The sequence below is a fragment of the Scyliorhinus canicula genome, chromosome 9, assembly GCF_902713615.1.
Source record: "Scyliorhinus canicula chromosome 9, sScyCan1.1, whole genome shotgun sequence".
Classification (NCBI taxonomy): domain Eukaryota; kingdom Metazoa; phylum Chordata; class Chondrichthyes; order Carcharhiniformes; family Scyliorhinidae; genus Scyliorhinus; species Scyliorhinus canicula.
Window position 1 is genome coordinate 46,966,584 of NC_052154.1, and position 25,129 is coordinate 46,991,712.

General features: G+C 42.6%; 1 protein-coding gene across 3 annotated transcripts in view; it reads left to right on the plus strand.

Moving 5' to 3' along the window:
* Positions 1-25,129, plus strand: part of phkb (phosphorylase kinase, beta) — a 408,331-nt gene that overhangs the window by 92,843 nt on the left and 290,359 nt on the right. For all 3 annotated transcript variants that reach the window (XM_038806656.1, XM_038806654.1, XM_038806655.1), the window contains one exon: positions 13,139-13,238. In XM_038806656.1, coding sequence (XP_038662584.1) covers positions 13,139-13,238 — 100 coding nt within the window. The remainder of the gene's footprint in view (positions 1-13,138; positions 13,239-25,129) is intronic.

A 25,129-nucleotide genomic window follows, 5' to 3' on the forward strand; every position in this document is an offset into this window, starting at 1 on the left:
GATTTGAAACAAACCTGTTGGACTTTAACCTGGTGTTGTAAGACTTGTTACTGTTCTCACCCCAGTCCAGCGCCGGCAACTCCACATCCTGTATAATTGAAGGTAAATTTGAATAGGGGGTAATATGGCCTGTTTCGAATCCTGCTCAGCAGCAAGCCTGAGTAGCCTAGTTGCAGTTGGGACAAAGGTACCCAGGTATTTTACTTGGAAGAAGGTTGAAGATATTCACATCTGTAGACAATGTTTTTTAAAATAAATTTAGTGTACCCAATTCATTTTTTCCAATTAAGGGGCAATTTAGCGTAGCCAATTCACCTACCCTGCACATCTTTTGGGTTGTGGGGGTGAGACCCATGTAAACACAGGGAGAATATGCAAACTCCACACGGACAGTAACCCAGAGCCGGGATTGAACCTGGGACCTCGGTGCCGTGAGGCAGCAGCACTAACTACTGTGCCACCATGTTGGCCTGGCCTGTAGATAATGTTAAGAGTATCTGTGATGTCTGTGGGTAAATTGATGGCCTCCAAAGTTCACAGGAAGGTGTTGGGAATATCAGTTTTGTCAATTATTATAACCTTAAATTGTCTATTTAGAACAAAGAAAAGTACAGCACAGGAACAGGCCCTTCGGCCCTCCAAGCCTGTGCTAACCATGCTGCCCGTCTAAACTAAAATCTTCTGCACTTCCGGGGTCCGTATCCCTCTATTCCAATCCTATTCATGTATTTGTCAAGATGTCCCTTAAACGTCACTATCGTCTCTGCTTCCACCACCTCCTCCGGCAGCGAGTTCCAGGCACCCACTACCCTCTGTGTAAAAAAACTTGCCTCGTACTTCTCCTCTGAACCTTGCCCTTCGCACCTTAAACCTATGCCCCCTAGTAATTAACCCCTCTACCCTGGGAAAAAGCCTCCGCCTATCCACTCTGTCTATGCCCCTCATAATTTTGTAGACCTCTATCAGGTCGCCCCTCAACCTCCGTCGTTCCAATGCGAACAAACCAAGTTTATTCAACCTCTCCTCGTACCTAATGCCCTCCATATCAGGAAACATCCCGGTAAACAGCACGGTAGCATGGTGGTTAGCATAAATGCTTCACAGCTCCAGGGTCCCAGGTTCGATTCCCGGCTGGGTCACTGTCTGTGTGGAGTCTGCACGTCCTCCCCGTGTGTGCGTGGGTTTCCTCCGGGTGCTCCGGTTTCCTCCCACAGTCCAAAGATGTGCGGGTTAGGTGGATTGGCCATGCTAAATTGCCCGTAGTGTCCTAAAAAGTAAGGTTAAGGGGGGTAGTTGGGTTACGGGTATAGGGTGGATACGTGGGTTTGAGTAGGGTGATCATTGCTCGGCACAACATCGAGGGCGAAGGGCCTGTTCTGTGCTGTACTGTTCTATTCTATTCTAAATCTCTTCTGTGTGGCGACCAGAATTGAACACTATACTCCACGTGTGGCCTAACTAAGGTTCTATTTAATTGCAAGATGGAATGGAGTTGTGTTCCAGAGGATAGATAATTAGCATTTCTACCTGGATACAAGATCCATATGCTGTTCTGGAGATGGGCTAATGTCCATAACAAACCATTGTAATATTGACATGCAGGGTTTTTTAAGAAAGCACCGAAGTTGACATACAGATAAGTCTGCAAGAGAGGGAGAGAGAACTGAGAATTCAAAGCAGCCAGTCATTATTGTACATCATGGATAGGAGCTTGCCATCAGAATGAAGGAACCAAGTTCGAGGAATTAAATGGAGCTGGAAGATTCACCTAACTTTGGTTAAAGGGATGAATTCTGAGAGTAATCTTTGCCATGAAAATCAGTTCAGGATTTAGAAATTGTCCAGATAGAAAAGGGAAAAGGAAGAAAACCATCAGGAGCTAAGACTAGCTTTGAATCGTTTCTGGGAGAAAGAATTGTCCACTTGAGGGACAGTGTAAACTATAACCATGGCAGGGAATTTTTGGTCATTTTAAAAGTTAGATGTGAGTCTTTTCTGTAGCTTAGCGTATAAGTTGCCCAGAGAATAATATTCAGACAATTTGTTTTTAGTTTATTTATTACAGTGAAAGTCTTGAAATGTGAATCTTGTTGTGTGATCCTTCCAATTAGTTACTTGAAATTCAGATACAATTTTAAAAAGTTATTAGTCTCTATAGGATCACAACAAACACTGTCTTGATCAAGCCATTGAAAACCTATGATTATATTTCCTGATAATCTCATCAGCATATGAGTGAACGTAAAAGCTGGTGTAAAACAAATAGAAGTTAAACAAATGCAGAACAAATGTCATTTTTCTTTAAGTCCCTCTTTATATTTCTGGTGGCCTGATAATTAAGGTCATCAGACCATCATTTATCCTTATTAATGATAATATTTAATAAATTGCAATTATGCAAGTTCTTTTCATGTAACAGATATTGAAGCTATGATATTTACACGTGCAGAAAATACAGTACAAATCTTAGTAAGAAGAAATAATTGCTTAATTTCTTTAATGGAGTAACTCGAAGGAAAAGTAATTCATTTTTATTTCAAGAGGTTGTTTGAAGCTAGCACATTTAAGAGGTGAAACAATAATACCACAAACCCCAAGGGTTTGGCCATTGTTGGTCGGCGGCAGGGGAAGTTGGTGGAGGATAATCAGGTACACCTTGCATCTTGAATTTCAGTGTGAGTTGTTTTTGATACTAGGGTCAGAAAATGAGCTCTGGGCCAAATGAACATATTCAGGTTGCCTGTTTTAAGCCGGCATCCCAGACACTTTGTTGTCGCTGACTCGCGTTTTGACAGCTGACCAACTTCCAGCGCAGATTGGGCATGCAAGATCTTAGTGAGAAATTGGTCATTCCAATGTTATATTTTTGCCCAAACGAAAGAGTGAGATGGGGGTCGATTTCTCCTATATGTTTCTCAAAATGCAGTTCGACATAATAAATTCATTGACCATTTATTCCATTCTGTTTGTGGGAACTGTTCACAGATTGACTACTGAATTTCCTTTATTATTATAGCTGCCACTACACTTCCTGAGCTAATACATTGCAAAGCTCTTTGAGCTTTCCTGGGGTCATGAAAATTGCTGTTGATGTACCACTTTTTGATCTCCTCTTTCTTTTATCAGACATTGTTATCTAGGACAGCACGGCTGCATAGTGGTTAGCACAGTTGCTTCACAGCTCCAGGGTCCCAGATTCGATTATTGGCTTGGGTCACTGTCTTTGCGGAGTCAACATATTCTCCCCGTGTCTGCGTGGGTTTCCTCCGGGTGCTCCGGTTTCTTCCCACAGTCTAAAGATATGCAGGTTAGGTGGATTGGCCATGCTAAATTGCCCTTAGTCTCAAAACAAAAGGTTAGATGGTGTTACTGCGTTACGGGGGTAGGTTGGAGATGTGGGCTTAACTGGGGTGCTTTTTCCAAGGGCTGGTGCAGACTCGATGGGCCAAACGGCCTCCTGCCCTGTAAATTCTATGATTCTATGATTTTTCTTTTCTTTGGTCAGAATGTGTAAACTTACATGACTTGGAATTCCCATAAACATGTTGTCAATTTTTGGGAGTATGGTAGCTTATGCTTCATGAAGGACCAGTTTTTCATTTATGTAAAATACCATGTTGTTGGTTGGCATGTCAGAGGATATGCCAATTATCTTCTTTCCCCCCACCCTACCCTATTCTGGCTAGGTCGTTCACAACAATGGGATGGGTGGGAGATGCCAAGAAGCAGAAGTAGGTTTAAATTATATATGTTTGTATTGTTGGATATTACAAATTGGGTATTGAGTTAAGTGAGTTTAATTTTGTGTTTCAGTCTGAGGAAGGATAAAACTCTACTTAGATTCAGGTTAAACAACGGTGTTTGCATGTTTGGGGGTTTGGTTTCAATTTAAACTGCGACTGTACTGTGTTGAGGCAGTTTACAATCTGTGAGATAAATAAAAGATTGGAAAAAGGATTAGCAAACAGGGGCCACTTTTAGGAGTAAGACCTTTTTGAGGTTAGTTTTAACTGGAAGCCAGAATAGAACGTGATTCACAGGAAGAAAGGAACATTTCGCACAGCTTTGCCAGAAGAAAATCCATACAATGGAGTAAGGGGAAAGCAAGCAGATGCCAGAAATCTAAAGATCAGCAAGTTAAGAAAACTAGAGGAGGAAGAGGAGTTTCCAGGAAGTTTGAAGTTAACGAATCAGAGGAAACTGCAACTGGAATAAGGTTTTGTGAATTGAAGTACCAGGCAGAGCTGAGAAAAAGTTGGCTCGTGAGAAACCAAAGAATTATGAAGTGATTGTCAGGTTTGTGATATCTTATTACAGCCTGTGAAGCGATAGTTAAAGTACATAGAACATAGAACGATACAGCGCAGTACAGGCCCTTCGGCCCTCGATGTTGCACCGACATGGAAAAAAAAACTAAAGGCCATCTAACCTACACTATGCCCTTATCATCCATATACTTATCCAATAAACTTTTAAATGCCCTCAATGTTGGCGAGTTCACTACTGTTGCAGGTAGGGCATTCCACGGCCTTACCACTCTTTGCGTAAAAAACCCACCTCTGACCTCTGTCCTATATCTATTACCCCTCAATTTAAGGCTATGTCCCCTCGTGCTAGCCACCCCCATCCGCGGGAGAAGGCTCTCGCTGTCCACCCTATCTAACCCTCTGATCATTTTGTATGCCTCTATTATGTCACCTCTTAACCTTCTTCTCTCTAACGAAAACAACCTCAAGTCCATCAGCCTTTCCTCATAAGATTTTCCCTCCATACCAGGCAACATCCTGGTAAATCTCCTCTGCACCCGTTCCAAAGCTTCCACGTCCTTCCTATAATGAGGCGACCAGAACTGTACGCAATACTCCAAATGCGGCCGTACTAGAGTTTTGTACAACTGCAACATGACCTCATGGCTCCGGAACTCAATCCCTCTACCAATAAAGGCCAACACACCATAGGCCTTCTTCACAACCCTATCAACCTGGGTGGCAACTTTCAGGGATCTATGTACATGGACACCGAGATCCCTCTGCTCATCCACACTACCAAGAATTTTACCATTAGCCAAATATTCCGCATTCCTGTTATTCTTTCCAAAGTGAATCACCTCACACTTCTCCACATTAAACTCCATTTGCCACCTCTCAGCCCAGCTCTGCAGCTTATCTATGTCCCTCTGTAACCTGCAACATCCTTCCGCACTGTCTACAACTCCACCGACTTTAGTGTCGTCTGCAAATTTACTCACCCATCCTTCTGCGCCCTCCTCTAGGTCATTTATAAAAATGACAAACAGCAACGGCCCCAGAACAGATCCTTGTGGTACGCCACTCGTAACTGAACTCCATTCTGAACATTTCCCATCAACTACCACTCTCTGTCTTCTTTCAACTAGCCAATTTCTGATCCACATCTCTAAATCACCCTCAATCCCCAGCCTCCGTATTTCTGCAATAGCCGACCGTGGGGAACCTTATCAAACGCTTTACTGAAATCCATATACACCACATCAACTGCTCTACCCTCGTCTACCTGTTCAGCCACCTTCTCAAAGAACTCGATAAGGTTTGTGAGGCATGACCTACCCTTCACAAAACCATGCTGACTATCCCTAATCATATTATTCCTATCTAGATGATTATAAATCGTATCTTTTATAATCCTCTCCAAGACCTTACCCACCACAGACGTTAGGCTCACCGGCCTATAGTTACCGGGGTTATCTCTACTCCCCTTCTTGAACAAAGGGACCACATTTGCTATCCTCCAGTCCTCTGGCACTATTCCTGTAGCCAATGATGACATAAAAATCAAAGCCAAAGGCTCAGCAATCTCTTCCCTGGCTTCCCAGAGAATCCTAGGATAAATCCCATCCGGCCCCGGGGACTTATCTATTTTCACCTTGTCCAGAATTGCCAACACTTCTTCCCTACGCACCTCAATGCCATCTATTCTAATAGCCTGGGTCTCAGCATTCTCCTCCACAATATTATCTTTTTCTTGAGTGAATACTGACGAAAAGTATTCATTTAGTATCTCGCTTATCTCCTCAGCCTCCACACACAACTTCCCACCACTGTCCTTGACTGGCCCTACTCTTACCCTAGTCATTCTTTTATTCCTGACATACCTATAGAAAGCTTTTGGGTTTTCCTTGATCCTACCTGCCAAAGACTTCTCATGTCCCCTCCTTGCTCGTCTCAGCTCTCTCTTTAGATCCTTCCTCGCTTCCTTGTAACTATCAAGCGCCCCAACTGAAACTTCATGCCTCATCTTCACATAGGCCTCCTTCTTCCTCTTAACAAGAGATTCCACTTCTTTGGTAAACCACGGTTCCCTCGCTCGACCCCTTCCTCCCTGCCTGACTGGTACGTACTTATCAAGAACATGCAATAGCTGTTCCTTGAACAAGCTCCACATATCCAGTGTGTCCAACCCTTGCAGCCTGTTTCTCCAACCAACACATCCTAAGTCATGTCTAATGGCATCATAATTGCCCTTCCCCCAGCTATAACTCTTGCCCTGCGGGGTATACTTATCCCTTTCCATCACTAACGTAAAGGTCACCGAATTGTGGTCACTGTTTCCAAAGTGCTCACCTACCTCCAGATCTAACACCTGGCCTGGTTCATTACCCAAAACCAAATCCAATGTGGCCTCGCCTCTTGTTGGCCTGTCAACATATTGTGTCAGGAAACCCTCCTGCACACATTGTACAAAGAACGACCCATCTAATGTACTCAAACTATATCTTTTCCAGTCAATATTTGGAAAGTTAAAGTCTCCCATAACAACTACCCTGTTACTTTTGCTCTTTTCCAGAATCATCTTCGCCATCCTTTCCTCTACAACCCTAGAACTATTAGGTGGCCTATAGAAAACTCCCAACAGGGTGACCTCTCCTTTCCTGTTTCTAACCTCAGCCCATACTACCTCAGAAGAAGAGTCCCCATCTAGCATCCTTTCCGCCACCGTAATGCTGTCCTTGACTAGCAGCGCCACACCTCCCCCTCTTTTGCCCCCTTCTCTGAGCTTACTAAAACACCTAAACCCCGGAACCTGCAACAACCATTCCTGTCCCTGCTCTATCCATGTCTCTGAAATGGCCACAACGTCGAAGTCCCAGGTACCCACCCATGCTGCCAGTTCCCCTACCTTATTTCGTATACTCCTGGCATTGAAGTAGACACACTTCAAACCACCTACCTGAACACTGGCACCCTCCTGCGAAGTCAAATCTGTGCTCCTGACCTCTATACTCTCAATCTCCCGTACCCCAAAACTACAATCCAGGTTCCCATGCCCCTGCTGAATTAGTTTAAACCCCCCCAAAGAGCACTAACAAATCTCCCCCCCCCCCAGGATATTGGTGCCCCTCAGGTTCAGATGTAGACCATCCTGTCTATAGAGGTCCCACCTTCCCCAGAAAGAGCCCCAGTTATCCAGAAATCTGAATCCCTCCCGCCTGCACCATCCCTGTAGCCACGTGTTTAATTGCTCTCTCTCCCTATTCCTCATCTCACTATCATGTGGCACGGGCAACAACCCAGAGATAACAACTCTGTTTGTTCTCGCTCTGAGCTTCCATCCTAGCTCCCTAAAGGCCTGCCTGACATCCTTGTCCCCTTTCCTACCTATGTCGTTAGTGCCAATGTGGACTACGACTTGGGGCTGCTCCCCCTCCCCCTTAAGGACCCGGAAAACACGATCCGAGACATCACGTACCCTTGCACCTGGGAGGCAACATACCAAACGTGAGTCTCTCTCGCTCCCACAAAATCTCCTATCTGTGCCCCTAACTATTGAGTCCCCAATTACTAATGTTCTACTCCTTTGCCCCCTTCCCTTCTGAGCAACAGGGACAGACTCCGTGCCAGAGGCCCGTACCCCATGGCTTACCCCTGGTAAGTCGTCCCCCCCACAAGTATCCAAAACGGTATACTTGTTACTCAGGGGAACGACCGCAGGGGGTCCCTGCACTGACTGCTTCTTCCCAGTCCCTCTTACAGTTACCCATCTATCTCCAGTCTTTGGTGTAACTACTTCCCTGAAGCTCCTATCTATGACCCCCTCTGCCTCCCGAATGATCCGAAGTTCATCCAGATCAAGCTCCAGGTCCCTAACACGGTTTTTGAGGAGCTGGAGTTGGGTGCACTTCCCACAGATGAAATCAGCAGGGACACTGACGGCGTCCCTCACCTCAAACATTCTGCAGGAGGAGCATTGTACTGCCTTCCCTGACATCACCTCTAGATTTGAAAAAAAACAAGAAAAAGAAAAAGAAAGGAAGAGCTTACCTGATATTACCTCAAACCCTGCTCCCGCTGAAAGTTAAGCAAATTTAAAGGCACTCACTCACCTTAACGACAGTCCCCTGCTCCCGCTTCCCAACCACCGTGGGGTGGGGGGGTTGGTTAGAGGAGGAGGTATGGTGGGAAACACTCACGAAGTAATTGTGGAACAATCGGTGGCTGGATTGCAGCGTTGGCGTAAAAGCTTCAAAGCAGTCGAGACAAAGGAATACTGAAAGGAGAGTTGCAAAACTTTGTGAGTTGAGTTTGGAATCACTCGTGTGGAAACTGGCTCATGGTGTAAGAATCATCTGGGGGGATTTGAGGAGAAATCCACAGAAGATTGAGTGAGTGGCATCTATCACTGGGTTTTAGAGTAGGATGTTATCTGACCATAGCCTGTTGGGTAACAGGGACTGTGTTTATTGCGAACATTATAGTGTAAGATATATATTGTAAACTGTGTTATCCTTAAAGTCCATATACGTTTGTGAAGATAAGTTGGAATGAAGGAGTAGTACATTAGAGTCAAGCTTTTCATCTTTAATAAATGTTTTTTGTCGGTAAAAGCTAGTTAACAGTCCTGTGTCTCTGTTCCTCCACATTTTGTGAAAAAAGTAAAAATGATGGTCTTTTGAGTCAGGTTCCATTCTGGGATCTTCCCATCCAGTAGTAACATCAACTGGGATTGTAATAGAGATCAGAGAATAAGCCAGAGCACCAGAAACCTCAGCTAACATCATACTGTACAGAACAATTTCAACCTGAAACAATATAAAGGAACACGAGTATATTGATAATTCAGCCTCTTTAATTGATTGCCCTGGACTCTCCTCCACCCCCTCCACCCCTTCCTCACCCCAGCCAAAATCATCTTCAGCTCTCAGACCTGGTGGAAGTACTTCATTGTCAGTGGCAAAAGTTTGTCCCTACATTTTTACTGAAGGATTAAATTCAATTAAGTTTTACAATTAGACTGCATTTTGTGCAGTTATTTAAGAAAAGGTGTTGACTTGATATAAAAATGATAGTTTGCCCACTTAACACAAAATTATTTTCCTATAAAAATGTTGGTATAGGGATTGCATTGAGCCTGTAAATTGTCCGAGAACTGTGAAGGAACATTTTACAGCTAAGAATACAGGAAGTGGTCCAGGTAACTTAGTAATGGATTTGGTGCAAAGTCCAAAAGATATGTTTTAAAAGCAACCAAGTAAACTGGTGGGTGATATACAAAGGTCATCCTTTTGCCATGTATTTTTACATGCATTCATTCGGCAAAATCTTTGACGAGCTTTTAAAACTAATGACAATTCATTTTTGTATATAATTTTCTATGTGCTTAGATTATATTGTAAACATTTTGATTCAAATGGAAGAATTCATTAATCAAGTTATATTGGCATAGGGCTTAACGGTACTACTTGTTAGAATGTATGCTTTTCACCACTGGGCCTCGATTTGGAAATCATCTTTATTCATCCCTCTGAGCACCTTCGGGCTGAGTTAGATGAATGGCAATCACAGAAAACTATGTAGACTCCATTCCATTTGAACTTCATTTATCTAGGTTACCACTCAGCCCAAATATTAATTGTACTTCTTACTTTCACGAATATGAAACTGTTGAATGTGGCTTATGTTCACGGATGACACGGTAGCACGGTGGTTAGCACTGCTGCCTCACAACGTCAGGGACCCATATTCGATTCCGACCTCTGGTGACTGTGTGGAATTTGTACATTCTCCCTGAATTTGCGTGGTTTCCCTCTGAGTGCTCTGGTTTCCTCTCATTGTCCAAAGATATGTAGGTTACGTGGATTGACCACGTTAAATTGTCCCTTGGTGTCCAAAGATTAGTTGGGTTTACAGGTGTCGAGATAAAAATTATACAGCTGTTTGACTGTACTATACTTCACCCTCATGAGAGACCAGACAAAGACTCTTGAAGTTAAAAACTAGTCTTTACAAGCTTTGGCCTTCCGATTAGAAAACCCCGATTTAATGATGATGCAGGCAGTTATGCCTCAAGATTCGATTATACAAGAAATTATACAAGAAATTAACATATGTCAATCATTTCTTACTCGTCATCTATGTCCATTCATGACTATTGATTAAGGTTACATCAGACATAGCATATAAAAATAATTAACCAATCAGGGCAGCACAGTGGCGCAGTGGGTTAGCCCAGTTGCCTCACGGCGCCGAGGTCCCAGGTTCGATCCCGGCTCTGGGTCACTGTCCATGTGGAGTTTGCACATTCTCCCCGTGTTTGCGTGGGTTTCACCCCCACAACCCAAAGATGTGCAGGGTAGGTGGATTGGCCACGCTAAATTGCCCCTTAATTGGAAAAAATGAATTGGGTACTCTAAATTTATTTAAAAAAAATAATTAACCAATCATATTAAAGGTTTACATGCTGAATTAAACTATTCAATCATTACAAAGGCATGTATGTTGTCTTGAAATTAGTGATATCGGTAGTTCATTATCTGGGGTGGAGCCATCATTCATCTTTTTCCCCTATTGCTACCAGCAGACATACTGGGCCATCACAATAGTACCTTGTTACACATTGGGGAATCGATCTTGAATTGTAACATATGCAGTTTCTCTGTCTGAAAATCGGCCTCTCAAAGATACATTGTGTGTTTCTAATATCTTACACTTATCAGACAGTCTCAATTGAAGAATTCAGCTGCCTCAGTAAAATGGTGGAACTGTGGGTTTTATAATGGTTGCAGTACACTATCTAGTATCTAAGGCCAGATTGTCCTCTTCACGGAGATAGGATGGGGGACTGGGCCCAGGTAGGGTGCTCTTTCAGACTGTCAGTGCAAGATGCGATGGGTTGAATGGCCTCCTTCTGCAGTGTAGGGATTCTATGATTCTTTTCTCTATGATTCAAAAAATATTTTCTGCTGCAGTAATGTTCAGATATAATTTGGCAAGAAAAAGTGCTTGCAAAGCAGGAATTCCGTTTCATTAGACCAGCAATTGTTCTAGTGAAATATGAATTATTGTTGGGGTAGATGTTCCCTGAACAGGGTGTTCATTAGCTGCCATGCTCTGCAATCAATTACAGTAATTAATTATCTTTGCCCAGGCATGGTGCAACATTCTATTGCCATCCGATGTGACTATTATACTAAAGAATAAACAATAATAGAACTGAGTCCAAGTCTTTAGAGCAGAGAGCATTGTTTAACATTTAAAACCAGGAACAAACGGAAGTTTAAGGAATCCATCAGTCAATAATTGCTAACTTTGAATTAAAACTATCAACTAAAGAATTGATCAAACATTTTTGAGGCAGAAGGGTGTAGAAATATTTCCATTTAGAGTTAAAACATAAGGATTTATGCCTTGCAAAATTAGAATCTGGATCTGAGGAGGCAGTGACATGGTGTATTGTCACCGGAATAGTAATCCAGAGACCTCTGAAAGACCTGGGTTCAAATCCCACCATTGCGGATGATGGAATTTAAATTTAAATTAAAATCCGGAATTAAAAGTCTAATTATGACCAAAAAAACCATGGTTTACTGTCGTAAAACCCATCTGGTTCGCTAATGTCCTTTAGGGAAGGAAATACGGCATCCTTACCTGGCCTGGCCTACATGCGAATTCAGACGCGCAACAATGTGGTTGATTCTTAACTGCCCACTGAAACGGCCCAGCAAACCATTCAGTTCAAAGGCAATTGGGGATGGTCAATAAATGCTGGCCCAGCCTGCAATGCCAACATCGCATGAAAGAATTTTTAAAAAGATAACTGCGGATATTAATTTGTTGCAAAACGAGTCCATTAGACAAACTACAACCCCTTTTCTTCAGCTTTTATTAACACCTTGCTTGACAACACCAATGGGGTATTATCAGTCACATACAGGTACAGTGCCTCAACTTTGGGACCAAAGTCATTCCAGATTTCAGATTTTGCCAGATTTCTAGTTGGGCAGTTCGGGTCAAGTAGGTCAAGGGTTGCTTGGAACGTGAGAATAGACTGGCACACAAGCAGCCTAGGGTGCAACCAGTCAGGCGCCATTCCTAACTGGGCCGACCTCAGTAGTGCTTTTTACATTTGAACTGAATTAAAATTGATGCATAACACATTCATTTTTGAACAACTCTGGTTTCTGGACAGTTAGATTTGTGATACTGTATTATACGCTTTTAATACCTTAGCAAATTATTAGGTATTTTTAAAGAAGTTATGACATTGAAACAGAGTATTGATTTCAACTGGCCTGTATCAGTGTTTATCCTGCCTGAGAAGAAATAGACAGTCGACATCTATCTGTCCTGTTACATGCTTTCATAATTTTAAACACTCTCTATTCTATCACTGTGTAAACTGAGTGATTTAAATTAAACGAGCTAGCTCTGATTCAATGTAGTGCTAAACATCGGTATGATGTCTGACACGTTTTTAAACAGCAAGCTTTACTATTTTATGATGGATTGAATTATTCCTCAGATTGCCAATCTATATTTATTTATTCAATAAACAAAACCAACAGGCACAACCTCAACACTGCATTTCATGTATCATAGTTGCTTAATGATTAATTTTTCATGGTGATACTAGTCATTCGCACCTGCTCTGATACAATAATGCCGATGTGTTTTAAATCCATTTGAACTGAGTAATTCATTTGGAAAAGAACAGCAGATTTGCTTTAATTGCTCAATTAATTTGCATAACTAATTTATATGAATATTTACCAATGATAACTTTCAGTTTTAATTTTAAAATAATGGGACTGAGCAAATTGCTAAAAGTACTTCATTTTTATTTTGATAAATTTTCAATTCTGTTCCAACATATCTTCCTTTTATAGGCGCATTGACGATGATAAGGGAAGGACTCATGAGCTGGAATACTGCGCTATAAAATGTATGCGAGGAATTCTGTACTGCTACATGCGTCAAGCTGATAAGGTAATGCACTAATATGCACATTTACTATATTACTACACTATTTAATATATACATAATTGATACACATTTTGACTCATTTAAAATTTATTTTGCCTTCAGTAACAAAAGTGAGCAGATGGAAACAAATTTGTTTAATTATAAAAATTAAAAATGGAAGTCTCCTTTTTTTTAAAAAAAAAGCTTTTTTAGGTTTGTTTTATCCGATAGTTTGGATCAATTTGATTATTAAAGAAATTAGTGAACTTACCATGTTATTGTTTGTCAATATTCTTTCCTGGTCCATAAATAAATTGCAATTTTAGCAAGTTCTCACCAACTCTTTTAGCATCATGTACTTAAGCTGTCATTTTCACAATATTTGAATTTGGATGCCTCATTTGAACAATGCACATTCTTCAATTTTCTCCAACAAGGAACCAAGTGAATGAGTTGGATGTGTGGTACAAATTCCCCATATTGCCATAACGACCTGCCAGCCCTGTTTTCCCCCATAGACATTATTTCTGTGGTCTCCCTTCTCATAAATATTTCCACTCACCTGACTTTATTCTACCATGCTTTCTGACCCACTGATAGTTCCAGTTGAAAACATCAATATCCAACTCTTACTACTATTACATAGCCCACTTTGACCTAAAGTTTGTTGGTATGCTTACTGAACTTTATAGAGAACGACGCTGTGAAAGTGGTTGTAAGAAACCTATAACAAGGTTGGCCAGAAGAACTCTAACTTCCATACTGACTAGCTGAAGAAATGCTCGTAAAGCCAAATTTGATACAATGAGCCAGTAACCAATTTAGAATTGGTTAAAGACTTTTACACAGATTTTGAAAGTGTACAGTTGAACTGTGGGCAGGTTAGAGTGAAGACTTATAACCAAAAATATAAAGAGATACTATCATAGAACATTAAAGTATAGATCACATTGTCCTGAGTCCCCATCACATAGTGTTCCTCACTGGCCGAACTCCAAGCCTTTCTCCTAAACACAGCTACATCACCTAGCCCTGTAATCCGACAAGACCCTTAATGTTAGAAAATACTTTTCTAACTGTACTGTACTGTATCCAAGAACACACTTCCCGACTACTTCTGCACTCAGAGACTATGCATATCTATTTCCATATATGGTACCCATCTCACTTTGCTTCCAGATTCTTTTTTTTTAATTTGGAGAACCCAATTTTTTTTTCCCACTTAAGGGCAATTTAGTGTGGCCAATCCAACTAAACTACACATTTTTGGGTTGTGGGGGTGAAACCCACGCAGACACGGGGAGAATGTGCAAATTCCACACGGACAGTGACCCAGGGCCAGGATTCGAACCCGGGTCCTCGCCACCGTAGCCTGCATTCCTAACCTCTGTGCCACGTGCCACCCTTGCTTCCAGATTCTTGACTCCTTCCCCAATATTTCCACATCCCAGATTTCCCTTTGCTAATTCCCCTTTGCTACTTCCAAATTCCAAACCCCTTTTGCTAATTGCACACCTGAGAACTCACTTCCATAATACTAATCCCAAATCTTCTAGAACATGCTCCCATTACTGTTAACCCAGATTATCATCTTTATCATCACTGAACCCAACATCTGTTAGCTAGTTTGAAATTATGTAATTTATTCTTTCACTTTTCTCTCCACTTGTCTTCTCAGGGATGAGTTTACCTAGTACCCATAGTGTGGGTTACTAGGTTACGGGGATAGGGTAGAGATGTGGCCTTGAGTAGGGTGCTCTTTGTAAGGGCTGGTGCAGACCCGATGGGCCGAATGGCCTCCTGCTCTGTAAATTCTATGATTAACTGCTTTTTTGATCCTTGATCAATATAGCAACTCCAATTAAATTCTCCAGCTACACAACATGTACTGTGCACACCCAGTTCTTCACTTACCTTGCTCATTTTCTTTAGTCATTTGCACCTTATTCTCACACCCTATTCCAGGCCCACATTGACCCACAATGTTAAGCATTGCCTCCTGTTTGTATTTTAATCACTTTAGCCCTCAATATCTGGTGCAATGTTGCCTTGTAAAGAGTTCTAGAGGATTATGCAGTTGAACAATGACTGGTTATTAATAATACCTAACTATATGGATATATACAGGATGCAGTCCTGACGAGGTGCTATTTTCATGCCAACGTTTGTTAAGCTTATCACCACACTCTCTACTCCAATGTGCTGCTTCTCAGTCCCAAACCTTTAAAGTCCTGACCACGCTAATAGTACTACTCCTCCTCCCCCCTCAAGCCTTTGACTGTACAGATTCAGATAGTCATGAGGCTTTACGACTCTTCCCAATTTCATTCTTTTCAATTTTGGAGGCGAGATCATCTCAACTATCTTGGGCCAACTTTGTTCATATAGATTTAGAGTACCCAATTATTTTCCAATTAAGGGACAATTTAGCATGGTCAGTCTACCTACTCTGCATGTCTTTGGGTTGTTGGGGTGAGACCCACGCTGTCACGCGGGTAATGTGCAAACTCCACACGGACCAGTTTTGCTGGTGGACATCATATGCTAACCACTGCGCCACCGTGCCGCCCTGAATCATAGAGAAATACAGCACAGAACAGGCCCTTCGGCCCACGATGTTGTGCCGAACGTTTGTCCTAGGTTAATCATAGATCATAGAATTTTGGACACTAAGGGCAATCCACCCAACCTGCACATCTTTGGACTGTGGGAGGAAACCGGAGTACCCGGAGGAAACCCACGCACACACGGGGAGGATGTGCAGACTCCACACAGACAGTGACCCTAGCCAAAATCGAACCTGGTAGCCTGGAACTGTTAAGCAATTGTGCTATCCACAATGCTACCATGCTGCCCTTAAGAAGAAATTAATCAACACTCCATTATTCTACCCTAATCCATGTACCTATCCAATAGCTGCTTGAAGGTCCCTAGCGTTTCCGACTCAACTACTTTCACAGGCAGTGCATTCCATGCCCCCACTACTCTCTGAGTAAAGAACCTAGCTCTGACATCCGCCCCTATATCTTCCACCATTTACCTTAAATTTATATCCCCTTGTAATGGTTTGTTCCACCCAGGGAAAAAAGTCTCTGACTGTCTACTCCATCTATTCCCCTGATCATCTTATAACCCTCTATCAAGTCGCCCCTCATCCTTCTCCGTTCTAATGAGAAAAGGCCTAGCACCCTCAACCTTTCCTCGTAAGACCTACTCTCCATTCCAGGCAACATCCTGGTAAATCTCCTTTGCACCTTTTCCAAAGCTTCCACATCCTTCCTAAAATGAGGTGACCAGAACTGCACACAGTACTCCAAATGTGGCCTGACCAAGGTTTTGTACAGCTGCATCATCATCTCACGGCTCTTAAATTCAATCCCTCTGCTAATGAACACTCGCACACCATAGGCCTTCTTCACAGCTCTATCCACTTGAGTGGCAACTTTCAAAGATCTATGAACATAGACCCCAAGATCTCTCTGCTCCTCTACATTGTCAAGAACCCTAACGTTAACCCTGTATTCCGCATTCATATTTGTCCTTCCAAAATGGACAACCTCACACTTTTCAGGGTTAAACTCCATATGCCACTTCTCAGCCCAGCTCTGCATCCTATCTATGTCTCTTTCCAGCCGACAGCAGCCCTCCTCACTATCCAAAACTCCACCAATCTTCGTATCATCTGCAAACTTACTGACCCACCCTTCAGCTCCCTCATCCAAGTCGTTAATGAAAATCACAAACAGCAGAGGACCCAGAACTGATCCCTGCAGTACACCACTGATGACTGGGCTCCAGGCTGAATATTTGCCATCCACCACCACTCTCTGACTTCTATTGGTTAGCCAGTTCGTTATCCAACTGGCCAAATTTCCCACTATCCCATGCCTCCTTACTTTCTGCATAAGCCTACCATGGGGAACCTTATCAAATGCCTTACTAAAATCCATGTACACAGCATCCACTGCGTTACCTTCATTCACATGCTTGGTCACCTCCTCAAAGAAGTCAATAAGACTTGTAAGGCAAGACCTACCCCTCACAAATCCATGCTGACTATCCCTAATCAAGCAGTGTCTTTCCAGATGCTCAGAAATCCTATCCCTCAGTACCCTTTCCATTACTTTGCCTACCACCGAAGTAAGACTAACTGGCCTGTAATTCCCAGGGTTATCCCTATTCCCTTTTTTGAACAGGGGCACGGCATTCACCACTCTCCAATCCCCTGGTACCACCCCTGTTGACAGCGAGGACGAAAAGATCATTGCCAACGGCTCTGCAATTTCATTTCTTGCTTCCCATAGAATCCTTGGATATATCCCGTTAGGCCCGGGGGACTTGTCTATCCTCAAGTTTTTCAAAACGCCCAACACATCTTCCTTCCTAACAAGTATCTCCTCGAGCTTACCAGTCTGTTTCACATTGTCCTCTCCAACAATATGGCCCCTCTCGTTTGTAAATACTGAAGAAAAGTACTTGTTCAAGACCTCTCCTGTCTCTTCAGACTCAATACACAATCTCCCGCTACTGTCCTTGATCGGACCTACCCTCGCTCTAGTCATTTTCATATTTCTCACATATGTGTAAAAGGCCTTGGGGTTTTCCTTGATCCTACCCGCCAAAGATTTTTCATGCCCTCTCTTAGCTCTCCTAATCCCTTTCTTCAGTTCCCTCCTGGCTAACTTGTATCCCTCCAGCGCCCTGTCTGAACCTTGTTTCCTCAGCCTTGAAGATTTAGTGCTTGGTATTCCAAATAGCCGGGTGTCAGCATTTGATTCGTTTTTTTGCACTTCTTAAATTGTATTTTTCTTTGTTGACAATCTGTAACCTTGGTCAAGTACCATGGGTTTTCCCCTCTCCTTCCGGAGGGAATGTTCATTCTGTTCATTCAAGGAGCGACTTGAGTTTTCTTTTTTGATGGGATCCGCCAATTTCTTCCTGGAAGTTGAAGGTTTAACTTCCTCACATTTGAATGTTCCTCATCCTTGAGCTCAACCTGTAGTTTGGCTTCTAATACTTCAAATACTCATGTCACTCCCTGACTTTTACCTTGGTGAGTTGGTCATTTCTCTCTTGCTCCAGGATTGACTTCATGTTCTGTGTATGATCTTGAACTTTCCAAAGTATCCCAGGTGGTTGGTGTGAAAGTTCTACATAGTGATTGCTGGACACTGCTCGTGTCTGTGAGGTCTTTTGATGACATAGCACTGACATGGTCTGCTACCCTATTATCTTTTGCTTGGATGTTAATTTCCTTGCTTTATGAGCTGGACTTTTGGGTTTCTCTGTGCTACAATTTAAAATTGCCTGTAAATTTCATCAGTTTTGTCTGTGGGCATCAATTGTTTGATGATTTGGATGGCTTATTCCAAAGTCAAATCTTCTTTAGATTGGAGTACATCTGAAAGAATATCATTGGCCATCCCACGACTATTAGTTGTCCTTCTGAGTCACAGACACAGTCACAGTCTTCAGTTAATCTGCATAACTAATTTATGAAAGTGTCTATGGGTTCCTGGAGCTTCTAAACTCTCTTATTAAATGTTAAATGTTGCTTGGTTCACAATGTTCTTCTTAGATTAAAGAATGTCTCAAAGGACTTCTTGACTTCAGAACATTCATTTATTCATTGTCTGACGATTAGGTCTTCGGCTTTTGGATCAACTGAATATAAGAACACGAAGTAGGAGCAGGAGTAGGCAAGTCAGCTACTTGAGCCCGCTCCACCATTCAATACAATCTTGGCTGATCTCCTCTCGATCTCAACTCCACTTTCCTGCCCTTTCTCCATAACCAGGATTAACTTCATGTTATGTGTATGATCTTGAACTTTCCAAAGTGTCCCAGGTACTTAACATTAATTGTAATTAAAAATCTATCTTCTCAAATTTACTCAATGTGCTGCCATCCACTGCACTCTGGGGTATCACTGTAGGACATCCCTGCAGGAATTCCTCAGGGTAGTGTCCTGGGCCCAACCATCTTCAGCTGCTTCAATGACTTGCCTTCCAGAAAGGTCAGAAGTGGCGATGTTTGCCGATGACTGCACAATGTTCAGCAATGGCTCGGATAATGAAACAGTCCACGTCAAAATGCAGGAAGACCTGGACAATATCCAGGCTTGAGCCTATAAGTGGCAAGTTACATTTGTGCCACACAAGTGCCAGGCAATGACCCATCTTTTACCAGAGAGGATCTAACCACTGCCTCTTGACATTCAATGGCATTACCATCGCCGACAATCAACATCCTGGGAGTTACCATTGATCAGAAACTTAATTGGACTAGCCATATTAATGCTGTTGTCTCACTAAGAGGTCTACAGGCTTGAATAGTTGAACAATAGGTAATGGCAAAGTTGTCATACTCCCAGGTGACCATAGGTTGCTTTCCCCTTTGAGGGGAAGAGCTGACTGGTGGTGGTTTAACCTGAGGATCACCATGTCTCAGACGAGGGCAAGGTTGAAAAGGCCTGACCTTCATGAATAGCCTCTACCTGTATGGGAATTGAACCAACGTTGCTGGCCTCACTCTGCATCACAAATCAGCTGTCTAGCCAACTGAGCTAAACAGTAACTGTTTATTAATAACACATACTTTCTACATACTCTACTATTCCTATGTGACTCTCTACATCATAATATGGGTGGAACTGTTTCCCCAGTCCCCCATTGACCCTTACAGATCCGAATGCCGTAATACTCCAATATTGCATCGGAGCCACCCAGTATTTAAATTTCCCCCAACATAACTCTTTATTTAGAAATTACATATTTTAAAAATCTTTTCCCACACTGAGGAAACTTGGCTGTGAATAAAGAATGCACATTACTCAGAGGAATGAAGAGATAGGTGAACCATTTATCTTTTTAAAACACACGATGGATATAAGCAGATGATTAACTTTAAATAATCAAATTCTGAACAGGATACATTGTTATTGTCTAGCCCTGTTAGCAGAGTATTGACATTTTTTGTTTAAATTGAGAAAGCAAATGGAACACATCAGAAGCATTGCACAAAATTTCTGTATTTGAAAAATGATGAAATATTGAATTGCAAGTACTTTTAACTCCACAATGTTAAAAGCTAATGTCCACGTCAGGAGGCAGAACGAATAAACCAACAAAATCATCACAGTATTGTTTCGTACTTTGTTTGGAACCGATTATTTTGAGGAAGAAAAATGTTTGCATTATAATATCTGCTCAGACTAGTGACAAATTAAATAAAGCTATTGCTGTTTACCAGCAGAAAATAGAAAAACTGCAAAGCAACCTACAAAAAGCACTTCAATCTTTCTGATCTCAAGTATTTGGAATCTGAATTGATGGCATTTACAGAAAGCAGACCAATCTTTAAAATATGTTATGTTGAAACAGTGACATCCAAAACTAAATCTCTCAAAGCATGAAAAGAAGGAATTGAATTTCAAAAAGTCTTTGTTGTATTTGGCAATTTTAAGAGATAAACCATGTTCCTGAATCAACAATAATAATATGTTCGAGAAACTATTAAAACGTGCACAGAAAGGCTGTTGCCTTGTAGCTTTAGTTTATTTGTTCTTGGACTGTGAATGCTATTGACAAGGGCAGAATTTGTCCAAATGCAGCAAGGCCTGTATCGTATCCAGGCTTTGGCTGACAAGTGGCAAGTAACATTCATGCAAGTCCAAAGATGTGCAGATTAGCTGATTAACCATGTTGAATTGTCCCTTAGTGTCCAAAAGGTTAGGTGAGGTTATGGGGATAGGTGGAGGCGTGGGCTTAAGTAGGGTGCTCTTTCCATGGGCCGGTGCAGATTCGATGGGCCGAATGCCTCCTTCTGCACTGAATTCTATGAGGTAAAACAAGTGTCAGGCAATGACCATCTCAACAAAAGATATTCTCACCTTCACCCCTGACATTCAATGGCATTGCCATCCCTGAATCCCCCAGTAACAACATCTTGATTGACCAGAAACTGAACTAGATGAGCCATATAAATACTGTGACTACAAGAGCAAAGGCTGGGAATCCTATGGCAAGTAATTCAGCTCCTGACTCCCCAAACCCTGACCACCAAATACAAGGCACTGTCACTAATGTGATGGAATACTATATACTTGCCAACTGCACTTAAGAAGCTTGACACCATCCAGGTCATGGCAAACCACTTGATTGGCACCCCATCCACAAACATTCTCTTCCCCCACCACTGATACACAGTGGCAGCAATGTGTACCATCTACAAGATGCACTGTAGAAACTCACCAAGGCTCCTTAGATAGTACCTTCCAAACCACGACCACTACCATCTAGAAGGACAAGGACAGCAGATGCGTGGGGACGCCACTAGTTGAAGGGTCCCCTCCAAGTCACTCACTGTCCTGACTTGGAATTATATCACATTTCTTCAATGTCGTTGGGTCAAAATATTGGAACTCCATCCCAGCAGCACTGAGTATTTCTACACCACATGGACTGCAGTGGTTCAGAAAGGCAGCTCACCACCACCTTCTCAAGGGCAATTGAGCCTGGGCAATAAATCATTTTCTAGACAGCGATGCCACATCCCCTGAATAAACAAAAAAGAATTGTTACCCATCACAAGTTGCCCTTGAGAACATGGTGGTGTGCCTCTTTCGTGAACCATTCCAGACCATGTGGTCTGGGTACACCGACCACAGTATGGTGGCACAGTGGTTAACACTGCCCCCTCACAGTGCCAGGGCCGAGGGTTCGACTCCGACCTTGGTTAAGTGACTGCATGGAGTTTATACATTCTCCCCGTGTCTGCTTGGGTTTCATCCGGGTGCTCTGGTTTCCTCCTACAGTCCAAAAATGTAAGGGCTAGGTGAATTGTCCTGCTAAATTGCCTCTTGGTGTCCAAAGATGTGCAGGTTAGGTGGGGTTATAGGGATAGGTTGAGGGAGTGGGTCGAGGTAGGGGTTCTTTCTTTAAAAGGTGAGTGCAGATTCAATGGGCTGAATGGCCTCCTTCTGCACTATAGGGATTGTATGATACAGTGCTAACTTATGAACTTTTAGGCCAGGGCTTAACCAATGTCGGGGGGGGGGGGGGTGGCATTGTTAAAATTGCTGTGTTGGCTCTGCTCCGCAGCAGGGTCCTGCCTTCAGGGCATTTTACTGACGGCGTGAAAAATGGGGGAAGGCTGCCTCTCCCAAGGCGGCATGCAGTTGATTTGCATATATAAACGCCAAATTAGGAGATGTTTTACACGGCCGTCAGCATAGGACAACTGCCCACCACATGGGAAGGCTGCCAGCCTCTGGACAGCGGAATTCCACCTTTTAATTTTTTCCATCCTCTGCCCCTCCTTGCCACCACTGCCTCCATCATGACCAAAGTCAGCCTGTGACGATGCTGGAGCATTACCAGAGGACCCGCCACACAGCCTTTGGGAAGAGGGACTGCTGAGTGCGTGTGTGAGGACAGGGGTATTTGAGAAGAGGAGCTGCTGAGTGAGGGTGAAAGTGGTTGGAAAGAGGGCTGCTGAGTGAATGAGTGCGCAAGGGGAATGGGAGGAGACATTGGCGAGTATGTGAATTGGGGGACTGAAGGAGGTCTTCGTGTGTTGTTTGTTACCAGGGAATATGGGGAGCTTGGCTGAAACTGACCTGAGTGTATGAAAAAAGAATATTTGTGCAATGTACTTTATAAACACAGATTTTCATATTTATAGGCTATATTATATGGGATCCATGAACTTTAATAATTATGAATGTTGCAATGCTGCTTTATTGCTGTTTTGATTTTGCTACCATCTGGTATCATGCTAATTGTTGAATTTTTTATACGTCCTTTGGATGTGGGCATCACTGGCAAGGTGAGCACTTGTAGCTTATACCTAATTACCCTTGAGAAGGTGGTGGTGAGTTAAAATAATATGCAAAGACTTCCAATACGGCCATAGAATGAATGAGTGGTCGCACAGTCAGCGGTGCCTTTATCCATTTTTGGGTGGCACAGTAACACGATGGTCAGCACTATTGCTTCACAGTGCCAGGGTCCCAGAGTCTGCACTTTCTCCCTGTGGCTGTGTGGGTTTCCCACAAGTCCTGAAAGACGTGCTGTTAGGTAATTTGGGCATTCTGAATTCTCCCTTTGTGCATGTCGTGAAAATTATAATGAAGACAAATTCTTCGAGCTTCGATTAAGGAAATTTTATTTGACACAAATATTTGCTGAGAGGGCCATGGTCTGGCTACATAGTCATTCCACAGTACACTGAGATTAGGCTGAAGAAAGCGTATCTTTATAGTCTGAAATAGCAGCTCTAGAAGTAAACAGCCATGTTTATATTAAATACACCTTGGAAAGAACGCAAGATGAAATACGTAGTCCGTATGTTCTTGCCCTTGGCTAAAAACAACTCGAGTACGCATTTTGCTGTCCTTCAGAAGAGCAACTTATCATAATAAGGCCGAATCCAAAATACTAAGCAGTATTTTGTTTACGTTACCTGACCTACTTATTTTTGTTCGAAAGCAATGTTAAAATATAGTCAAGCATTCCCAGCATGCTTCTAAGTGGGCAACTCATTAATTTCCCTTGCACAATTCCCTCCGTGTTGATATTTTGATCAACACCTTTTAGTACCTTATCGTGTTCTCTGTCGAGAAGGGTGGTTTATAATGTAGGGGAATTGCTGAACGTGATGCACGTAAGGGACTGCGTATCCCAAATAACAGGAGCCTTCCCAATTTTATGGTAACCACAGCCACAGATAAAACAGATGCCGTTATATGTGGTCAGGTTTCCTTTACTATCAGTCGTCATTATTCTAATTGGATCCAGTTCCCAGGCGCCTCCACGAGAACGATTTTCAACTCCTGACCAATCCTTTAGCTGTAAGGTGGAACGTAGGGGGTTGCCAATTCAAGGTCTGATCACACTGACTCGTGCCTACTGAGTGGGTCCGATATGTTTTATGTTTCTTAAAGCATATACTTCTTTTTGGGACTCCAGCATAATTGGGAAGGATCAAACAGGACATTAAACCAAGGCCACTGCCATCCCTCAAACCTATTCATATCGTATCAAGCTGATCTCCAATCGAACATATTCTCCGTATCTTCACCACGTCCTGTACTATTTAGTCTTAGAGCCCATTCTGCTATCTCGTTACTAGTGAATGGGATAGGGCGCACAGGGATGCCCTCCCCCGAGCATCTGGGAATTTGTATACAAACCCAATAACTGGATTTATTTACCCTCTCTGCGTACGAGTGAGACATGTATATTAGGGTGTTTGTATGCAGTTCACCTCCTACATGATGTTGGATTAATATAATAGATAAGAACAGCAGTGCCGTCATTCTCTTCAGGTCAGTGTTTCGCTAGTACTCTCAAAGTTCCATATGATGTAGTTTACAGCGAGTTGCGTGGATCCAATCTGTTTTTACTTTTCTTTAATCGCTGTTCGGGTTGTGAGCAGCACTTGGTCGGGCCCCTTCCACCTAGGAGGAAAAGAATCTTTGTTTAAAGCTTTGACATACACTTGATCGCCAGGTTTAAAGGGGTGTGTATTTCCCTCTTTTGGTTGCATCTGAGCCTGTCGCACCTTTTCATGTATTTTTCCAGCAGTTTCACACATGGTCTGGGCATATTTTAGTGATGCCTCATCTGCCCATATTAAGACTACTGCCGCTGGAGTCATTAGGGGTTTATTTCCAGTTGTCATGGGACGTCCCATTAATATCTCATACGGGGCTAAGCCCGTGCAGCCATTTTTCTGATTTCTCAGCGCATACATTACTATGGGTATGGCATCTGGCCATAGCAGCCCATTTTGTTGACACACTTTTGTTACAGCAGTTTTGATTATTCCATTCGCCCTTTCCACCATTCCTGAGGATTGCGGCTGATATGGTATATGCAATTTCCAATCAATTCTCATGGCTTCTGTCAGGG